The sequence below is a fragment of the Microcebus murinus genome, chromosome 10, assembly GCF_040939455.1.
Source record: "Microcebus murinus isolate Inina chromosome 10, M.murinus_Inina_mat1.0, whole genome shotgun sequence".
Taxonomy (NCBI): domain Eukaryota; kingdom Metazoa; phylum Chordata; class Mammalia; order Primates; family Cheirogaleidae; genus Microcebus; species Microcebus murinus.
Genome location: NC_134113.1, coordinates 74,878,221 through 74,900,140, shown reverse-complemented (window position 1 = coordinate 74,900,140; position 21,920 = coordinate 74,878,221). Strand labels below are relative to the sequence as shown.

The 21,920-nt window shown below is 39.3% G+C and overlaps 1 protein-coding gene across 3 annotated transcripts in view; it reads right to left on the bottom strand.

The window, feature by feature from the left end:
* Positions 1 to 21,920, bottom strand: part of TMTC1 (transmembrane O-mannosyltransferase targeting cadherins 1) — a 263,719-nt gene that overhangs the window by 216,305 nt on the left and 25,494 nt on the right. For 2 of the 3 annotated variants that reach the window (XM_076007529.1, XM_012748003.3), the window contains exons 3-5: positions 20,499 to 20,572; positions 17,178 to 17,354; positions 13,114 to 13,320 (exon numbers count right to left, since the gene is read on the bottom strand). In XM_076007529.1, the coding sequence (XP_075863644.1) occupies positions 13,114 to 13,320; positions 17,178 to 17,354; positions 20,499 to 20,572 (458 nt within the window). The remainder of the gene's footprint in view (positions 1 to 13,113; positions 13,321 to 17,177; positions 17,355 to 20,498; positions 20,573 to 21,920) is intronic. The other variant, XM_012748009.3, reaches the window with a different exon arrangement.

The window sequence follows — 21,920 nt, the reverse complement described above, 5'->3', positions numbered from 1 at the left end:
GTTGAGTATTTTTTTATCTGTTTGTTGGCCATTAGTCTATCTCCTTTTGAAAAGTTTCTGTTTATGTCCTTCACCCAGTTTTTGATAGGATTGTTTGATTTTTTCCTGCTGATTTTCCTGAGTTCTATATAGATTCTAGTTATCAGCCCTTTATCGGATATGTAGCATGTGAATATTTTCTCCCATTCTTCAGGTTGTCTGTTTGCTCTCATGACAGTTTCCTTGGCTGTGCAGAAGCTTTTTAATTTGACCAGGTCCCATTTATTTATTTTTGTTGTTGCTGTGATTGCCTTTGGGGTCTTCTTCATAAATTCTTTGCCAAGGCCAATGTCTGTGAGAGTTTTTCCAACATTTTCTTCTAGAATTCTTATAGTTTCATGCCTTAGGTTCAAGTTTATTATCCACTGTGAGTTGATTTTTGTGAGAGGTAAAAGGTGTGGATCCTATTTCAGTCTTCTACATGTGGCTATCCAATTTTCCCAGCGCCATTTACTGAATAAGGATTCTTTTCCCCAGTGTATGTTTTTGTTTGCTTTGTCAAAGATTAGATGGCTATATGAGGATAGTTTCACATCTGGGTTCTCAGTTGGCCTATGTCTCTGTTTTTGTGCCAGTTACCATGCCATTTTAGTTACTATAGCCTTGTAGTATAGCTTGAAGTCTGGTAAATTGATGCCTCCCAATTTGTTCTTTTGGCTTAAGATTACTTTTGCTATATGGGGTTCTTCTCTGGTTCCATATAAAGTGCAGAATTATTTTTTCTAGATCTGGGAAAAATGATGGCTAAACTCTTTACATGTGTCATGTCATTTATAATAGTTAATTACTAATTATTCCTATTTTATAGCTCTGGAAATCAGTTAATCCAAGTTTTTACTACTACTAAATGAGAAATTTCAGACTTATACCTACTCTGTGTTACTCCAGAGTAACTCAGAGCTACTCCAGAGTAAGTCAGTAACTCCATACACCTAACCACAGAGCATACCATTGCTCCATCATCATTAAATGTAAACAATGAAGGAAAGTCTAGAATCACTTGGGGTTGAAACTGTGTCAATACAGCTCTTTAAGTCAAAATACTATTTCCTTATCCAAATACTAAACTTTGTTTCTTACTATCCAAGCTCCAACTGAGAGTCCGACATACAGACTTGGTCAGAATTTATCTTGGCCAAAGTGAATTCCTGGCAGTTAATAGGTACGGTCTGACGTTGAGCAGCACTTGCTACATCACTTAGGAAAAAGCAGTCAATATTAGGTTGCAGTGCTTCCAATCGATCAAGCCAGAAAAAGATATTTGCTTTCCATCTGCTCATTTTCTTTGCCAAGTACAAAGGCAATTATCTGCTCTAGTACAAAACACAACAGCTGCTTGGATACACACACATAAGAAGAAATGATGATTTTAATCAGAAGCCGGAAATCAAAACTATAAATTCAGCAAAATGAGTGAATAATAAGAAGGTATCTTCAACACCATGAAATTTCCATTACTTTCTCTTTTGGGAAAACAATCATCAATGGAGAAAGCTTAAACCAATTAACAGTTGTTAATGGTTTCTCTATATTTTGGGCTTATTTTGCAAATGCACCCTCAAGTCTCCTGTTACCTTCTCTTAAATATGAAAATTCTTAAATGTGAAAATATGAAATTTCTTAAATATGAAAATGACCAATTATCTAACTACAGAAGTGGGCAAATAAATTTTTATATAAGAGACAACCTCAATTCAACATACAGTATTATACTTTCACAAATATGCAGAATTATGATAAAAATATCAAAAGTATCATTTTGTCATTCTCAAAAATATAACAATATCAAATGGTTTGGATTTTCTTATCTTCACAGTTAAATAATATGTTCCATCTGGCCTCATGGTCAGATTTTCCTACATAGGAATCTCGTTCAGATGGTCATGCCACTGCACTAGTTGCACTTCCTTTACAGGAGTCAAAATGCCTTGGCACTGCTCCCAAGTTCCTCCATGACAGTACCCCTCCCTACCTACCCAGCCTCAACTCCCACTGCCCATGTCCTGAGCTGCTCATAGTTGCATGCGTTCATGCACATACACACACATACACACACATACACACACACACACACACACACACTTTACAGGTGCACACCTCTGTGTCTTTGCTCGGCTGTGCTTTCTGCCTGGAGAGACCATCCCACCGTTCCTCACTTCATTGTCTCATCTATTAAAACTCAGCTTGAGCCAAGCTTTCCCAGGCTGGCTAAGGTAACCTCGCCTATGTTTCTCATAATTCTGTAAACTTACTTCTATCATTTCACCCTCGGTGAAATTATTTTTTATTTATATGACTTCTCCACCAAGATGTAAGCTAATCCCTGCTGGGCCAATTGGAATCTCTTTTTTGAGAATTTGTAGTCAGGACATAGTCATTCTTACCCATCTGCTACAGAGAACTGAACTGGGAGGCGGTTTACAATCGGAATTGAGGCACCTCTTGCACTCACCAAATTAACACAAGTCAGTCTTTAAAAAGAAAGAAAAAGGAAAGCAACATGGATTGTTTTTTTTCTGGATTTTATTTGTCTTTATTCCAACATAGTTGTGAGTATATTTTATTTTTTATTTTATTTTATTTATTTATTTGTTGGGGGGGTTCTAGCAACATGGATTTTTGAAAAGCAAAAGCAATACTATAAAGTTCCAAGACAAAAAAATAAATGTTTTGACCTTGCCAGTTCCTGTGTCCAAAACTAGGTTCACTACATGTCCTTGAGTGCTGTTAGATTCCAGTGTATCCTTCCAACAAATATATATTAATAAATTTGCTTAAACAAGTCTTTTTAAGTTTTGTTTTTGTAAGCAAATGATACCGAAGACATTTGTATATAGCAAGTGTTTAATAAATGTTTATTAATCAAATAAATCAATGAATTGCCTTTTAAGAGTCAGCAGGAGTCAATTTGCAAATGTACAGCTTTGACTATTATCTATAACTGTTGAAGACAAAATACATATAAGGCAAAGTTTAATCTTTATTTAGTACTGACATTTTCCATCAGTATATTTGACCTAAGTCCCAAAGACTTAGGTAACTAAGGATCCAGGATGAAAAAGTGAAAAATGACAAAATGTACATGAGCAAAAATTTCCTGCACAGTCTGATCAGTCACTTACAAAGGCTTCTTATTACGATATCTCATTTTAAAGTCAACCTCCAACTCCCACACAATTTCCAACTACACATATGCCAAAGGAACAAGGTGATTGAGAAAGAATAAGAAAAATGGCAGTGCCGTTCATAAGAGTTAAAAGAAAATAGACCTTTAAAAGAGCATCAGATGACATGAGACCATCCTAGGCTGTCTCCTCTGCACGATTTCGTGGGAAAAAAAACAAAAATAAAAACAAAAAACAAGATCCAAGGAGGTAGAGTAACTGGCCCAAGGGCATAGCAAATCAGAATCTAAGCAGAATCCAGTTTGCCCACTAGCCAGGCATCCTGCACTACCCCATGCTTCCTGTCATTTCTGTATCTCCAGCATAACCCAGGAAATAGCTATTTTCTTTAAAAAAAAAAAAAAGTAAAAGAAAAAAGAAAAAAAGAAATCAGCAACTTTCTATTCTTCAGGTTTTTCATAAACAGCAAAAAAGGACAATGATGAGAGACGTTCTGTTCTCTTAGTCATCAACCATTATCATACTTGTATTTTCTGCTTAGAAATGTCTGGAGATTGGCACCCAATCTCCACTTGTCTGAAAGGTTTACCTGTCCTTGGCAGCTGGGAGAAACAAAGAAAGGAAGGAGAAGCCAATTGCACTGGGGATAAATGCACAATCTCTCCCTGACTTTGCATGACAACCCAAACTGCAGTTTCATAATGATAGAGAGACCACTTTTTTTGATCAAAGCCTTTTTTCATCATAATTGCAGTATGGATCATCATTCCTTTCACAAAGTCACATTTCTTTCACTGTCACAAAGAAAAATTACTTAAGGAAGCCAAGGGAAAAATATTTAAAAAAAATCTATGATAAAGACTTAACTGTCAGGAACAAAAAGCTCTACCACTGAAATATATTGGTTTTTGATTAGGTACCTAGGGTATGTCTAGCTCTTAACATAAAACAGAAACATTATTCCTTCCCTCTATCCAAGTCTGGCCGGTTGTTTGGGTTCAGATCCTTTATTTATTTATTTTTCGAAATTATGATATATTAATGCATCATCCCTTAGAAATCCATACTCATGTTTGCTTTAAATACTTTACCAATACTTTTATAGGTTAAATCATTAAGGGCAAATCTTTAATGCCAGGCCCCTCATGGAGTCTGCAGCTTAGGATGATTTCAAAATCAATATGCATTTCCAGTTTATATATTAAGTAATAAAGATCATGGTTTGAATAATATGAATAGTATTAAAAATTCATAAATCTACAATATGAAACACATCTTCCTATACAGTTAGAAGGTCATCTATCTAAGAAAAACAGTAAACTAACTCTTTATTATTTGCTTTTCCATCCAATTATTTGTTTACTAAAGTGATGTTTCATTCAATAGTAATTCTAAATACATCAAACAATTTAATTTTAAAAAAGGGTCAACCATTAGTCTCAGAAACTAAGAATAACTCTAAACTTGTCTTTTAAGACATTTTATAATGAGGATGGAATTCATTAGTTAAGAATTAAGTGTTATCGCATGCATTCTATTATCCTGCTAAACTTTGATAGACTTTCCATCATTGTTACAGTAACGTTTTTTTCTCTTATAATCTATTTCCCCCAGTAAGCTCATAAAATGAGGGAAAGTAATCAAATATCATATACAATAACATATACAAGTTGAAACAAAACTATATTTCCTTCACAAATATAGCAAAAAAAAAGATGAACACTAAAAAGAAAGGTTTCTAAATAGTATTTCTTCCACATTGGCTTTGGCAATTAATAAAAAAAGAAGGGAGTTAAATCCTAGCATTACCACTTATGAAAAGCCACAAAATTAAAAGCTATTTTATGCTCTTTTATGTATTAACTCATTTTGTCTCTCACAGTAACCTCATGGGGTAGGTATTATTATTACTGCAATTTCACACATTAGGAAACTGAAACAGAGAGTATAAACAATTTGCAAAAGATCATATGCCTGGCTAACAGTGGGGCAGAATTAGAACCCAGGCACTCTGGTATGAGTCCATGCTCTTTATTGCTTTGTACACTTCCTGCCTCGGAGATTATTTTTGTAAGAATTACAAAAGTAACCTATATATAAAACTCGTCATGTGGTCCCTGGCCATTGGTAAATGCTATACTGGTCTCATAATGGTGATCATGACAAAAGTCATGATCACAATGCTTGCTTCCAAATTTTAAGAGAATTTTCAAATCATTTGTATTAATACTTCTACAGTTCTGTTTCTCTTTTGCTGGATAAAATGCAACCCCCCACCACCAATTCTTTTTGAATTTTTTGAAAAAAAGTTTCTTTCAAACATACATATCTTTAAGATTCTGTCACAATGAATCTACAGTACATAATACCAGATCAAAATGTGTGCTGAACAATTTTCAGAGCAACCACAGTGATCTATTACCTGGCACAGAACCATGTTCTTATGAAAGAATTATTTATACATCCCCCGAGCACAATGCTAAGATGAACTGAAACTGCTTTTATTACAAGCACTCCACAACCTTCCAGCAGGCTACATTAAAAAAGAGAAAGAAAAAGAAAAAAAAAAAAGCTGGATGACAGTAGCATTAACTAAAAGAGCAAAGAAATCGGCAGCAAACTCCCTACAACACCCCAAGAGCCATAGCTATGCTCTGCAAGGGAAGGGGTAGCTGTTTGGTGGCCCTGAAGTCAGCTGCAGCCCTCTTAACTGCACGAGCCAGAGGTTCAGTGTTCCATATGTTGTCTGCTGAGCTGATGGAAAGGCACGAGACCTGAGATCCTCTTCTAAGAGCCTATTGTGACAGTGACAGAACTGCATGCCAGCCAGAATGCCTACACTCTGATAGTGTTCTCTCTCAACATATGTCCCTGTGCATCCAGTTGGAAAGCAGATGCCTAAGCTTGATTGCTCTGCACTGAGAAGGGAAAGAACTTATCACTCACTGACTGAAATTCACAGGGGATCGAAGATTGCCAAGAATCAGTACCCAATCAAGATTAAACAGAATGAACCAGGGACTGCCAGCAGTTAAAAACTCCACCAACTGCTATCCATAAATTAAAAGGAATTTTGCCTGCTTAGCATGTGATTTATTTAGAAGAAGCTTCTTGGTGCTAACTTCTGAATGAAGCCAACAAGCACTTTATTGAAATGATCCATTTTAGTGCTGAGCTCAGTTCAAAAACCAAAGAAGATTTCAATAAGCTTCAAAATGAACTCATTCCTGAACTGAATTCCTGCTTTATGAAGGAATAACATCACTCTCAACTAATGGTTAGGAAATAGTAAAAGAAAAAAAAAAAAAAAAAAAACCTCTCTTCAAATTCTCTCTCCACAAAAGAAAATACTTTTCTGGTAAGTTCCATATTTGAGAAAAGCTACTTTAAAGAAACTTGGGAAACCAGATTGGGTAAATCAACCTGCCAAACTTTAAGGGTACACTAACAACATCATCCCAATAAACATAGTTCATAATTAGTAATAAGAACCCTTATAACCCTAACTGACATAATTAGTTTGTTTTTGAAAATATGTTTTTTTACTTAACTTTTTTTAGTTTTCAAAATAAACTTCCCACCATTTCTAGCACTCCTATAGCAAAACACCAGCATTTGTTCACCCTTCCCAATAAACTATTTCCTTTTCCGTAGGAGGACAGTTGCCTGCAGTCATCGCCCTCTTCCCTTCCCCAGAGCCTTAACATTCACTAAGCATGCCCACTGTCTGGTTAACAGCAAACTGTACAGGCTCTTAGCAAAAGCTATGACCAGTTCACTAAATTAAAAGGCTCAGGGCTCATATGGAACCATGAAAAAGCTCAGGGTGCATATGGAACAAAGATCAGAAAAAGATATCATTTGGAATTGCGTCCAGATGGGTGTAAAGAGTTACAAAGGTGTTTGATAATAAATAACCTGAATTATGCTAGTTGATCAGGGCCATTACATAATTGAGCCTGAAAGGTATTGCTTTCTTGAGCCCACCACCATGATGCTACTATATCCCAATAAATGAGTCACAGCCATCTGGATGCAGCCATCTAAAAACTGTATCTAAAGACGAAAGTATCTATACCATCAAACAGAGATAATTCCACAGCAAAATGTGGCCCAGGTCATCTTTAAACAAAGCAAAGGAAGCGAGGAAAAAATTATTAACAGCAATTAAAGAATTTGCAAAGTCTCTTTAAAATGAGACTTTGGTTCATATCTACTTCCATTAGGTGGGTGTTTTGTGCATTGGTCATTGTATTTTCATTAAGGGATTTGTATTTTCATTACGACATTTTAATGTGAGGGATGGGGGATGTATTAAGTAAATATGAACCCACAAATTTCACTTTTAACTGCCGATGTATTTTCTGTGTAGACCCACCATTAGTTAACTCCACACCACTTTCATTCAGTCACTTCATTTTCGAAGACAGCAGGGGAATGAGTCTGAAAATGGCTTATCTGAGATCAATCAATGGGAAAGGTGTATGGGGGGGGGTGGAGAAGAGAACTCAGCTATTATTCACCAATAAACCAGGCTTTCAACACAGATTTTTTTCTGTCACCTGCAAATCTCACATCACTAGATCACTAAATTTCTCTAAAAGCTGATAGGAGGCTGTTAATAATAATCTGAAACACATTTGCCCTACTCAAAGAATCATACATGTGGCATAAAAGTTCAAAATCTTACCTCAGGAGTTTAATTTGCACAGCATTTCTTACTTTGGGGGAAAAAAGTACAATGCAAGGTCTACAGAAATAAAGCATCAAAATGACACTTAAAAGATCAGTTACTCATTTCATCATTGAAGGTCAGAATATTTATATGCCTCCCTAAGTCCCCTGAATTTAATTATGTTATAATTTCCCTTTAGTGCCAAACTGTTTTGTAGTCTTAAACATGTTTTAGTTTCTTGATTTGCATGCTGATGTGCAAAGTAGTTACAAGAAAACCTTTTAAGATCCACTGAAGCAAAAAATCTAACCCCTGCCTCACCCACAAAGGTAGAAAATGAGTTCATTTTAAATAAAAATGTCATGGTTATCACCTAGCTAAGTTCCATAACAACAAAGCTTTATTTATTTCACTGCCATGTTCCCAGCACTAAAAATAGTGCCTGGCACATAGTAGGTGCTCAGTAAATACTGATGAATGAATGATCCATAATGATCCTGAAAGGTAGCAGAGAAAAGAACAAATGTCCAAGAATTTATTGAGCCAAGAACTGTCTTTAATAAGCCTATTGTGGTTGCTGTCATTTAAATATGAAATCAGTCAAGTACGTAGATGAAGAACGACTATATATATATATATATATATATATATATATATATACACTATATATATATATTTGGAATGAAGATAAGATTTCATTTAGAGTTCACTGAGCTTTCCAATGTGAAAGGGAAAGTGTGTCCATGCGTGCGTGAATTTGATGTATTGAAGATGGTGGGGTGGAGGGAAAATGTTTACTTACAAAACATTTCTCATTTCACATGGAGTAATTCAGTGAAAGACAGTATCAACTAAAATGTCACCTGATCCCAGAGTGGGTACTCTTAGTCCTAGGTTTTTCATTACATATTCTACCCATAAGCCATTCACAAGTCACACATAAAAAAGGAAATAAATGACTTGCAGTAGGATTTTTCCCTGGGATTGAATTTTTTCTTGTTTTAGGTAACTTCTGAAAAGAATATGTCCCCTAATAATAGTGTTTAAGCCCAATCTTTTGTCAGCCTCACACTGATAACATGCAACACAAATACGTGCTAACGGTCTCTAGGTTGGAATCCCCAACCCCCGACCCCAGCCAAAAAAAAAAATCCCACACAACTTATTCCCTGTCTGTATGTTGCAGGTTCACTGTTTTCACAGTGCATCCAAGTGTTCAGAAACCCACACCAGAGTAATAATATTCACAACACTAAATTAATATTAATGACGCTGCTGGCTGCCATGTACTGATTGGCCACGGTATGCCAGACACACATGCATATTACATGTACTGCTGTTTTTACTCTGGACAGCCAATCTGAGAATAATGAGCTATTATTTCCCCCTTTTAGAGAGGAGAAAACTAAGGCTCACAGAGATAAAACAGCACGTCTACGATCAAGCAAGTGATGGAGCCATGGCTCTACCTGCAAAGTCAGAGATCTTACCCCAACTAGGATAGCACTGCCTCTGTGAACTTTTATTCGCCTTACCTTATCACTCTCTGACAAAAGTACAAGCATCGTTTTAAAAAATAATTTCAATACTAATCAAATTTGTACTCAAGTATATGACACCTTTCTTTTCCAAAGAGAGAGAAGCTATATGACAAGTTTCCTTTCCACAGAGTAAAAAATATTCCTTGCCCCAAAACATGTTGACTTAATGAGAATCTGACTTGGTTCCAGCTGTGCTGACTCCTGCTCTCCAATTATCACTTCTAAAACGGTCTTGTGCTCGGGTTATAAAAACAAGAAGTAACCTACAACAGCATGCACCTAGCTCATTATATTAGCTCCAACATTCCATATTGAAGCAAGTAAAGAGGTGTCTCATTTGTGGACTCAATGATGACTGTAAGAATCTTTCTGCCCCCTAGGAGTTCAACAGGGAGACCAGCTCCACACAGAGCCTCCTCCCCAAAGCCAAGTCCTCACCTAGCACTTTGGACTTTATAGCATGGTAAATGGGCAAAGCACAGGTTTAAGAGTCAAACAACCTGGGTTCCAGCCTCAGCCCTACCACTTAATCTAACTACGTGAACCTGGGATCTTGAGATCTTTAACCTCTAAGATCCTCAGTTTCCCCATGGCAATGGGAATTATAATATCTATGCTACACAGATACTGAGATGGTTGCCTAGGATAACATATGGGTCGTGCTAGCCCCCTTCCTGGTCCCCAGTAGATAGATAACAGATATAAAGTTTTCCTTCCCCTCCTGAAGGACCTTCTTTTCACTGGTACGCTGGAGCTTGGCTTGCAAGAGTTGACTATTAAATTTTTAGGGATTTTGCAAGCTTGTTATTAAAAACAGCCACTATTGAAAACTAACTTACATAAACTTAAAATTAAATAAATCACATTTTTAAAAAGGTAATAAATATTCAAAGCTCATCACTTCCAAGTTAGTTCACTTTACTGTTACCTGTGCTCTTGAGATTTTTTTTCTTTTTTTTTTTTTTGGTCTAATGCATCTGTCTGATGGAAATATCGCGTAATGGCATTATCTCTCCCAACGCCATGGGCAGTGATGTCACACTTGTAGCTTGAAATCAGCTATGGTGTGAGTATTTACATGGAAATTAGCAAACACTACAAATCAGGAATTCCTTTCTTGGGAGAGAGCTGATCATTAAACATTTATCAGCACACCACTGGTATTCATATTTCATCTTATCCCCCTCTGCTCCAGCATCTTCCATCTCTCCTCTCTACAGTTTATCTACGAATACACAGACACACACATTCACAAAATAAAAATGAAAAAAAATGAACATCCCTCCAGTGAACAACCTTTCTCCTCATTCCATTACTGCCAAATTTACTGAGAATGTTCTACGTATGCTTACTTCTGACAACTTTCTTATCACCCGTCCATTATTTTATTCATCTCACAAATATTTAAGCAATTCCTATTATCCAGACACTGTGGCAGGAACAGGGCCCCGTGCTGCCCTCACGGAGTCCACAGCCACACGGCCATCTAACTTCTGTCCCACCTTGAAATTCTCCAATACTCTCATAACTCCTTTCTTCCCTCCTCTTTTGCCTTCCTTAAAACCATTTATAATTTCCCCAATTGTTTTGTCTTCTTTTCCTCTATGGCCCTTAACAAAAAAAAAAAAGGGGGGGGGGAGAGCTTTTCTCCCTGCTTTAATCATTTATCCCTCTTCCCTTTCTCTCAGGAATTTTATGCATCACTCTGAGTTTACCCTCTCCCAATTCTCAGAAAACCCAATCCCCCCACCCCCAGCTTTTCTGCTCAGTAACTGATGACACCATCCAGCCAACTGGTTAGGCCAGAAACCTGAAAAATCATTGTTTTCTTCCTTTTCCTCATGCATGCACGCATCCCAAACATTAGCAAGTGCTGTTGGAGCTGTCTTGAAAATCTATCCCACATCCACCCCATCTTTTCTTCCCAGTTCCTACCGCTCTCAGTCAACACTCACTCTTTCCTCACTTGGTCTGTATGAAAGCCTCCTAACCCTTTTGGCTTCTTCACCGCTGACAGCCCCCAATATGCTGCGCCACAAAGAAGCCAGGGCCAATATTTTTTAAAAGAAATGTAATCACGTCTGTATACCCTTAAAAAAGAAAACAAAAACAAACAAAAAACTCCAACATCTTCCTATTGCACTCACAATGAGACCCACACTTGCTTTCCTGGCCCACACAGTCCTTCATTATCTGGGCCCTGACTGCCCCCAGCCCTCAACCCTTCTCCCCACCCCACCCCCCGCCCACCTGCTGGGCACCTTCCCCAAGCCTGGAACCCTGAGCCAGATTCTCCTAGGGCTGGCTCCTCCCCTCTTTCAGAAAGATTCCAGAGCCTTCCCTGACCAACCAGCCTGACTTCCCCCAGACTGACTCATCACTCCCATCACCTAGCACCCACACTGTGCAGTCACTGCTGATTATTTATTGTCTACCTTCCTCTACCAGAAGAACAGCCACACAGGAACAGGGCACCGGTCTTCCTTATTTACCAGGATACTCCTGGTTTCTAGAACATGCCTGGCACATGAAGGCCCTCAAAAGATACTGACTGATGAATGAAAGAATGAATGGGGCAACAACCAAAAACAAAAACAGGCAAAGCCGAGAATAATTGGAAACAGAGACCCGGAAATGAGGGAGTTTTAAGGGACTATGGTAGAAGAATAAGAACAGCAATCTGAAGTGGTAAAGTGCTAATACTATGAATGGAATTTCCACACGTCAGAATAATTGGGAGGCCATCAAGCTGAGGTTGCTCTAGCACCCTGGGTTTCTACAGAAGCAGCTGGAAACCCACCTCAGTGTAAATGGGAAAATGAAACTTAAGCTTAACCAATCAGAAACCACTAACCCACCTCTAACCAGGAACTTTCCAATGGAATGATCCAAGTAAGACTACTGCTTCACTTTAGCCAATCAAATTGCTCTGCCTCTGTATTCGCCCTACAAGAACCTTCCCCATAATCCCCCTTACACACTTTAACCAATCAAATTGCTCCACTTCTGCATTTCCCCTACAAGAGCCTTCCCCGCAGTCCCCTCCAGCAGAGGCCCAAGCCACCTGTGTCTGGAGCTGCCCAATTCATTAATCACTGTCTGTTCAAAAAAACTATCTAAAATTGTAATGTACCTAAGTTTATCTTCTAACACATATTCATTAAATTCTGACTTGCCCGTGGCATGAGCTATTTTAGAGGCAACCTAATCCCATGAGCCCTTGTGCTGATAAATCCGTGTTAATTTTTTACGGCTAGGGCAAAAGTAAAAGGAAGAAAGGGACGGAAGGAAGGAAGTCCTAGCTCTAAAGATTTTCCTGAATCTTCAAAAAAAAGTTCAGAGAGGAAGGGTCCCCTGGGTTGGTTTCCTCTCATACTTGTGCTGTAATAATTCTCATCAAACACAAAGGGCAGGGAGAGGCGAGTGGGGTGACAGAGCGACCTGTCTTCTGCCACTAGTGGCTTCCCACATGTGTGCCTCACCACCTCACATCCAAATGGCCAGACAGCAGGGCTTCCACTTGCTTCCTCTAACTAACTACTCCTTTCTTGTCCAATCTAATGTAGGCAAGAAAGGGCAGGAATGGGAGAAAAAGGAAAGAGTTAGGAGGGAAACATTTTGTTGGGGGGGGATGTCCCCACAAAGAGCTGACTCAGGGCTTGACTGCTCCAGGCACCCCTAAATGACACTGGACGTGGAAGACACGCAGGGACCGAGAAACCCAGCCCAGTACCTCATCAGGGACCACACAGCTGGCGGGGACACCGGGAATCCACTGCTCTTGGGCTCTGGTGGCAGTGAGGAGTGGCAGCCCCCCCAAGCTCCTTTGTGAGGGAACCGCTGCTGCTTCCCGCTCTCGCGATGAGGGTGCGCCTGCAGAGAGGCGGGCTGGGGGCTCCCGGGCTGCTGTGGGCTGCGCTGATGGACGACCCCGTTGCTCCTGATTGTGCATGGCGTTGAGAGAAAACAAAGTCAAACAGAAGAACAAGGCTTGCAACAAGAAATAGCAGTGCCCTGCGCCCCACCCTCAAATCCCCCTCCCTGCAAACAACCATGCTCAGATCTTTAGCTCTTTTGTTTTCGATATTTACTGCTGAACTGTAAAAGTAACATAATTGTGCACTTTTTTCAAATTTTGGAACTTGTCATTTTGATTTCTTACTATAGAAAACTAGAACTCAGTCTCTCTTAAGTGGCCACTAACACACACACACACACACACACACACACACACACACCCCTTCACCCTCACCCTCCAATGTATTTCTCTCATAATATTTGGTTGAAATGGTATTCAGGGTTGACATTATTGCGATCTTGTGAAACAGTGTTCACAGTTGAGCCATCCAATGTACTGTGATAACATTTTTCTGCATTGAATCCTCAGATACAATTCACAACCACTAAATGAGCAAAAATTTAAAAAGCCATACTACCAAGTGATGGTAAGAAAGTGAAACAAAGAAGATTCTCATTCATTGCTGCAACCATTTCAGGAGCAATGTCTCAGGATATAACGCGCGCGATCAGCGTGCATCTGTCCTCTGCCCAGCAGCTCTGCTGCTATAGTTATGCCTGAGAGAAACCCTCATGGATTTGCACAAGAACACATGCACAAAACGTTTCACTGCAGCACAGTATACAAGAGCAAAAATGTGGAAGTAACCTAAATTCCAAATCCAGAAGAATGAATAAATTGTAGTAATGAAATACTACACAGCAGTTAAAACGAATGAAATGTAGCTACATCTATCAATATGTGTGTATCTCAGAAGTGCAACGTTAAATGAAAAAAAAAAGATAGTGCCATCATTTATGTAAAGTTTGAAAACATAAAATAATCCTATTTGATATTCACTGGTACATACATATGAAGCAATGCCATAGAAACAATCATAGAAGTGAAAAGTGCCAAATTCAGGATTCTGGTTACCTTTAGAGTGACAGAAGGGAGGGACTGGGGACAGGGAATCTTATTTTCTATATGTTGGAAATCATATCCTAATTTTTAAGAAAAAAGAAAGTTAACTTTCAGGAGCTAATCTTTCATTAAAAAATCTTTCCTCCTAAAGGTGATATTATATAAAAGAAATCTAGCCCAATCTTAAAACTTAAATTGCTCTTCTTGTAGGAAAATACTTCTAACATTACTGTTTCTTTCCTAGTGCCTGATTCACACCATGAAAGATCTCAAGAACCACCTAATACTAAAATGTTTATTCCATTAGCAGATAAAGTACAAAGTGGGGTACAGGGCAAATCCCTAAGTGTGTAAAACTATGTGTGTTTGTGTGTGCATTATTCTGGGGAAAAAACTTTGTGAAATTCTCAAAGGAGTCTATGACCCCCCTCCCCCACCTCCTAAACACTCAGAACCTCCAACCTGGCATAACTGTCTCATGGTGCCTGGGCAGCAGATGTCCTGCAAGGGGTCCCGAGTTCCTGTCCTGTGTTTCCGCCACAGAGGCGGTGGTCCTCAGCGGAAACCCCGCGGCCATGGAGCCATGCAGACATGGGTCCCAATCCTGGCTCCACTTGGGCTGGGCGACTGTGTATACTTTCTGTGCCTCTGTTTTCTCCTCTGTGGAATGAGGATAATGGTTGTTGTGAGCAAATGGATTGGCACAGTGCCTACCATTCGTGCTTAAGAGAGATTTTGGCCAGATCTCCCCGTTCCATGCTCTGGTTCCTTCCTCCCCCTTTTCATAACTATAATCAATTACTCATGTAATTACTTATGCAATGTCTGTCTCCCCCAATATCCTGCATGCTCTTTGGGGGAAGGAAACTTATCTGTCTTGTTCTTGGCCAGGCAGAATGAATATGTGTTGAATGGGTAGATAAAAGGATGAAGGAGACAATGAATGCTTCCACTCGTGTAGCACCGCTGGGTGTGAGAGCTAAAAGCTCCTTAAAAAAAAACTCAAAAAACCAGACTATGAGCTGTGGGACTTTTAAGCTATGTATCAGCAGTATCGTTCCTTCCATAGAACTTCTGGCAGTTAAGTATTATGAAGGTTAAGAAAGATCATCAAAGAAAGAAAAGAGACAATTACCCACTTTGAAAAAAGTCTGGCTCCACAGTGATTAGATGGAGAGGAGAGAAAGGAGAGCGTAGGCAACAGTGGGCTGGAGAGTCCCAAGACCAGAGGAGACACGACTTCAAGGACAACATGAAATCAGCTCTGGATTGGACCACATGACAGAACACATCTGCAGTCAGTTATCCCATCTTTGTGCCGTCAGTGAGGCATAGGAGAAAGAAGTTAGGAGGTAGAGACAAGGTGGATGCAGGGAGACTGTAGAAAGTAGAAAGGGATTTATAGGTTGTTCTCGAAAAGGTAAGGCACTCAGCAGCCTCTGGCTCATAGTTTTCTTGGCACGAGCTTGAGTCAAAGTGATCGCTGGGCTCCTTCCTTTTATGTGCCTCTGAGACTCACAGAGCAGAGCCAGCAGAGCTCCACACTCTTAAAATCGTCTCCAACTATCACACTCCCAGGCAGGAAGGTGATCAGAACTTCCTGACTCATCTCAGTTTGTTGCCTCTCAAAAGCACTGCTCTTGCCTTCATGTCAAGATGTATAAAGACGTAAGAAGTGGAATAAAAAAGCAGGATTATTTTTAAACATAAACTTTTTCATCTGACAAGGCAGGAGAATATATCAGCCCTATCTTTAAAAAGTTCAGAAGTGAGGGCCTTATAATTACTGAAAATGGGGTCTGCTTGTAAAATTGTTAGTAATTATGGATTCGACGGGGGAAGAAAATTACAGTATGTGCTTGAACTTTTAATATGCCTCAGTGATTCTTTATCATCTATCAGCCACAGACTAAAATGAGTGCTCCTTAAATTTTTTAAAGGAAAAATGGGCCACCCAATAAGCTTGTTCTTTAACTTGAACATGATGTGTACACATTGCTCTACGGGTTAGACTGGCTTTTTGTGGAATTCCACTAGATGCCTGCTAAAACTCTTAGGTAATGACAGCAGGCAGACAGCCTCCAAGTTAGCAGTGCTCTTTGATGGATGACACTCATTCGAATGAAGAGATTCAAAGCAAGCTGCTAAAACCTGTTACCATTTGCAACCACTTCTCTGTGTGAAGCAAGATTTTCTCAACAGCATACAACCAAAACAAGCTAGCAATACAAACTTGCAGTTATCATAAATACTTTTCAATTCTAAATTTGAGGCTCACAAAAACTTCACAGACCTCATTGATTTTTATAAGAATGTGAACAGTTTGAATACATATAATCCACTTACCTTAATACAACAAGCCTTGATGATTATATAACGATTATACTATGGTCTAAGGTGAGATTACATTGAACAAAGTGTTATACTTGTATTTTCTTTTTTTTTTTTTTTTTTTTTTTTTTTGAGACAGAGTCTCGCTCTGTTGCCCGGGCTAGAGTGCCGTGGCATCAGCCTAGCTCACAGCAACCTCAAACTCCTGGGCTCAAGCAATCCTCCTGCCTCAGCCTCCCGAGTAGTTGGGACTACAGGCATGCGCCACCATGCCCGGCTAATTTTTTTTTCTATATATTTTTAGTTGTCTAGCTAATTTCTTTCTATTTTTAGTAGAGACGGGGTCTCGCTCTTGCTCAGGCTGGTCTCGAACTCTTGACCTCAAGCGATCCTCCTGCCTCAACCTTGCAGAGTGCTAGGATTACAGGCGTGCGCCACCGTGCCTGGCATACATTTTTTTAAATGAAAGTTTGGAAAATACTGTTTTAAGTAACTCTTCTGTGTCCTTGACACATGGCTCGATATGAAAATTTAGAATGACTTACGACTTATCTTGCTTGTGGGACAGGGAAAAGAGGTCATAAACCAAGCACACTCCAAACACCGTGATGCCCGTCTCCTTCACCAGCATCGCACACGTCCCCAGAAACAAACTGAGCAGCAGGAAGAAGGGAGAAGCCGTGGGAGGGAAACATTCCCCAGCACAGCCCTGGTCCAGACTCCTGGAAAACAAGCCAGAGGTTCTATTAATCTAAAAAGGCATGTGGGTCTCTGAGAAATACTACCTTTTAAAAAAAAAGAAATAATGTCAATTTCATTTGTATTCTCAATAATCAAGTAGGTGAGCAGATATTTCTTCAAGCGTGTTCATCATAGAGTTATTTAACATTGCTAAGATGAGAAAACGGAAATGCCCAACAATGCTAACTTTGGTACTTAACATTATGGTATGTACAAATTTTGATAAAATATGGCATGTAACTAATGAGCACTAAAATGCTATTTAAGAATCTATTCATACCACAGAGACATATTTAGTGATATGGGGAGATGGTTAGGTGGATATACTTTAAGTGAATAATACGAGTTATTAAACCACATGCTTGAGCTCTGGAGCCAAGTTCCATGGGTTCAAATTATAGCTTTCCAGTTAAGGAACAGGGTAATACGGGGAACATTACTTTGCATCTCTTGTGCAAAGTTCCCTTATGTGTGAAATGGGATGTTGTAGGAAGGATTGAGTAAGTGACTTATTACATATTAAATGCTTATCATCATCATCTTCTATACATAAAACAAAGAAGTCAGTGGGGATTTTATATATATATATATATATAAATACACACACACACACCCCAAAATATAATCAGCCCTTTTCTCTCTGTGATGAAAATACAGACATTTCAATTCAGACATTTCTCTTTTCTTTTGGCTTATCTGTATTTTTAAATTTATTTTCCATGAGCACGTATTTGAAAAGTTTATTGTTTCTCAGTTTACTGTACAGCAAGGATTTTCAAAAATCCTCCAGTGCTGTAAAGTCTCGGTTTCACCTTACATCATAGAACTGGCCCCATATCAAGAAAAGTCACTGTTCCCTCCAGCAGGTGCCACACCCACTGGCACCTACTCTTTCGAAGTAAACACCAATATTTCTGCAGTTGTGATGTCTTCTCCTTAGTGTTACGTCTTAAAACAACTGCATATTATATGCAAATTATATGCAAAAATTTGCACTAGACAGGCATTGTCTATGAGTTGGTCTACAGCTTAAATTTCTTTTTTTTTTTTCCCTTTACCCAAGATCTTTATTTCTTTATTCAGCTTTTTTTTTTTTGGCATATTATGGGGGTACAGATTTTAAGGTTTCAATAAATGCCCTCTCCCCCCTTCCCCCACTACAGCTTAAATTTCTAACAGTGAGAATGGCATGCACAGCAAACCTGAAATAATACGGCTGATTATTACACAGATACAGGTATGCCGCAGGCCTGTTCGTGTTCCCAGATACATCGACCACACCGAAAAAGCCTGAGAGAACAAGTTTAAACTAAAGAGCAATTATTAATTCTGTTCTAACACCACAGTAAACAGGAAACGATTAATTGTTAAATTTCGGTTTATATTTTAACATTTCATAACACCATCTTATATGGCTAAGAATGCCCCGTAGGAGGTTACAAAGCCAGGACCAGAAGACTAAGAAAAGGTTTTGTTTATGCGAAACAAAATTTCATGAGACTTAATTCATTTCCTTCTTGACTCAAGGTCTAAATTGGTTTATAACAGGGTTTCTCAATCTCAGCACTATTAGCACTTTCCTGCCAGATAATTCTTAGTCGGAGGGGCTTTCCTATGCACTGTAGGATGTTTATGTACCAGCATCCTTGGCCTCTACCCACCAGATGCCAGTAACACCTCTTTAGTTGTAACAGTCAAAAATGTTTCCAGATAGTGCCAAATGTCTTGGGTGGGGATGGGAGGGGTGGCTAGGGGAGGGAGAAATATCGCCCCTAATTAAGAACCGCTGGTGTAGTCAGGCATGGTGGTGCACGCTACTCAAGAGGCTGAAGCAGAAAGATCACTTGAGCCCAGGAGTTTGAGGCTGCAGTGAGCCATGACGGCGCCACTTTACTTCAGCCTGAGCAAGATCCTGTCTCTCAAAAAATAAAAAAGAACCACTGGTTTAGAATAGTGTTCCTCAAACAGAGTCACTGGGCTTTGTAAGATCCCAGGTCAATGAACTGATCCAAAGATCAGGGCTCACTAATCCTTAACCGGGCGTCTTTCTACCAAGCAAGGCAACATAGTCGACCTGCCCCTTTTTCCGGGCCACGCCCTGAGCCCGCTGCCTCCATTCATGTTCTCCTTCTAACCCACCCCTTTCCTCATGTGGACATGTCACAAGTCAGGTGAGGATCTGATCACTTCGGGGTAAAGAGGCAACATAATGGGAAATTATTTGACTGTTTTTTTTATTTTCAGTTTCCCAAAGCAAAGAATTTCTGTATCTTGATGAAAGTATGTGGAAACTGGCAAACTACAGTTGAGAAATACTACTTTCTATTCAGCCTTGTTATTTTAAGCTCTTAGCTACTTTGGTGAGGATGATAAAAAGGAAAAAAATTAGGACCAAAACAAAAAGGAGAAATCAAACAAATTATAGGCAAACAGAACAGAGCACCGCATCCAGTATATTTTGGCTCAGTGTGAAGATTCGAAATTCCATTTTCAGTTGGAAACTACAAGTAACAGGAAGCAAGAAGCAAGAAGCAAGAGTTTGGGCTCCCAGCACTGAGAAAGCAGTCTCTTCAAAATGCCCAGAATGGGCCTGGCACAGTGGCTCACGCCTGTAATCCTAGCCCTCTGGGAGGCTGGCAGGGAGTAATCATTTGCGCTCAGGAATTCGAGACTAGCCTGAGCAAGAGCCAGACCCCATCTCTACTAAAAAAAAAAAAGATAGAAAGAAATTAGCTGGACAACTAAAAATATATAGAAAAAATTAGCTGGGCATGGTGGCGCATGCCTGTAGTCCCAGCTACTCAGGAGGCTGAGGCAGGAGGATCGCTTGAGCCCAGGAGTTTGAGGTTGCTGTGAGCTAGGCTGACACCACAGTACTCTAGCTCAGGCAACAGAGTAAGACTCTGTTTCAAAAAAAATAAAAAATAAATAAAATGCTGAGAATGGGCAGGTGAGAAAACAGCCCAACACTGGATAAGGAAAAGGGTTTCCTCGCCATGGTCCCCAGAAAGCTCACTAATAGGCATCATCACAGACAGAAGCCCTCTCCTCTCTCAAGCACATGCTCAGTGTGCACACTTGGCATGGCTGTGAGCACAGAGAAGGGCACTCTTAGCCACACATACCTATTGTAGGAGAGAAAGGCCAAAAGAAACAGCAGACACGCTAACACGTCAGCTCTGCCGACAATCCCAGCCACCTAGGAAGTGTAAAAAAAAATAAAAAGTAAAAACCTCAGAACATTACTTTCAAAAAACCATTACAGAAATTCATTACAGAGATGTATTTATTTTCAGATGAACAAAAGATATAATAAAACAGAAAGCACATTGTTTTTGAAATTCTGATATAGGGACTAACCACCTCTGATTATCATATATAATATTTAACAATTAAGTTTATAGAAAGGAAAAAAGAGGAAGGAAAAAGCAAGATTTTCATGCTTAACTTTATTTTTAACATCTCCCCTCCAGCGGGTCAATTCATGGTATCAAAATTTATTCATTTATTGATTTATTCAAAATACATTTTTTGAGTAATAATTGGGTACCAGATACTGTGCTATACTTTGGGCACCAGAGTGCTAACGGAGGAGAGGCTATTTACAGAGTCCTAGAAAAAAATAAGCAGAGGAATCAATATTTTTGGCCAGAAAGGGAATGAGTTTCAACTCATGGTTGCTATACACGAGTGTATGTGCATGCAAGTGTGTGTGTATGTGCACGTGTGTACATTTCTTTTACAACTCTATCCCTGACAGTGGCAAAGAGCCATCATGGCACTGACCACAAGTCATTCCCCCACTAAAGAGAACACCAGCTCCTGGGAGAACTGTCTGATAGCAGTGCTGAGGCTGGGGAGATACAAGAGGAGCTTGGATCATCTTCTCACATCAGAAAGTAAGAAAGTGCTCAAAATATGACAGTCAAAAGGACCCAGAAGGCAGTGACAAGGGGCTCCCACTGACCCAATCTGTTACAATCTGAATATCAAAATAAATAAGAATTGTAACATATTACAAACCATTAAATAATAGAAATCCATGGGGCCACACTGATAATAAATACAGTCATGTGCAGCATGGTAACATTTAAGTCAACAACGGATCACATATATGACAGTGGTCCCATTAGATTATAATACCATATTTTTACTGTAACTTTTCTGTGTTTGATATGTTTAGATATACAAATACCAGTGTTATAATTGCCTGCAGTTGTCAACGTAGTAACATGCTTTACAGGGTTGCAGAGTTGGACCAACAGGCTCTACCAGGTAGCCTTGGTGTGTAGCAGGCTATACCATCTAGTTTTGTGTAAGTTACTCTAAGATGTTCGCACAATGATGCAATCACCATTTCTCAGAATGTGTCCCCATCATTAAGTGATGCATGATGGTATGCAGATGAATGAATGGATACGTATGTAGATGCATACATACATATGGCAAACAAGAGAATGGGAAAGAAAGGAGAGCTCTTCCTTGCACATTCATGTGTGCAAGCTAAAAAAAGGTTGATCTCATAGAAGTAAAAAGTAAAAGAGAGG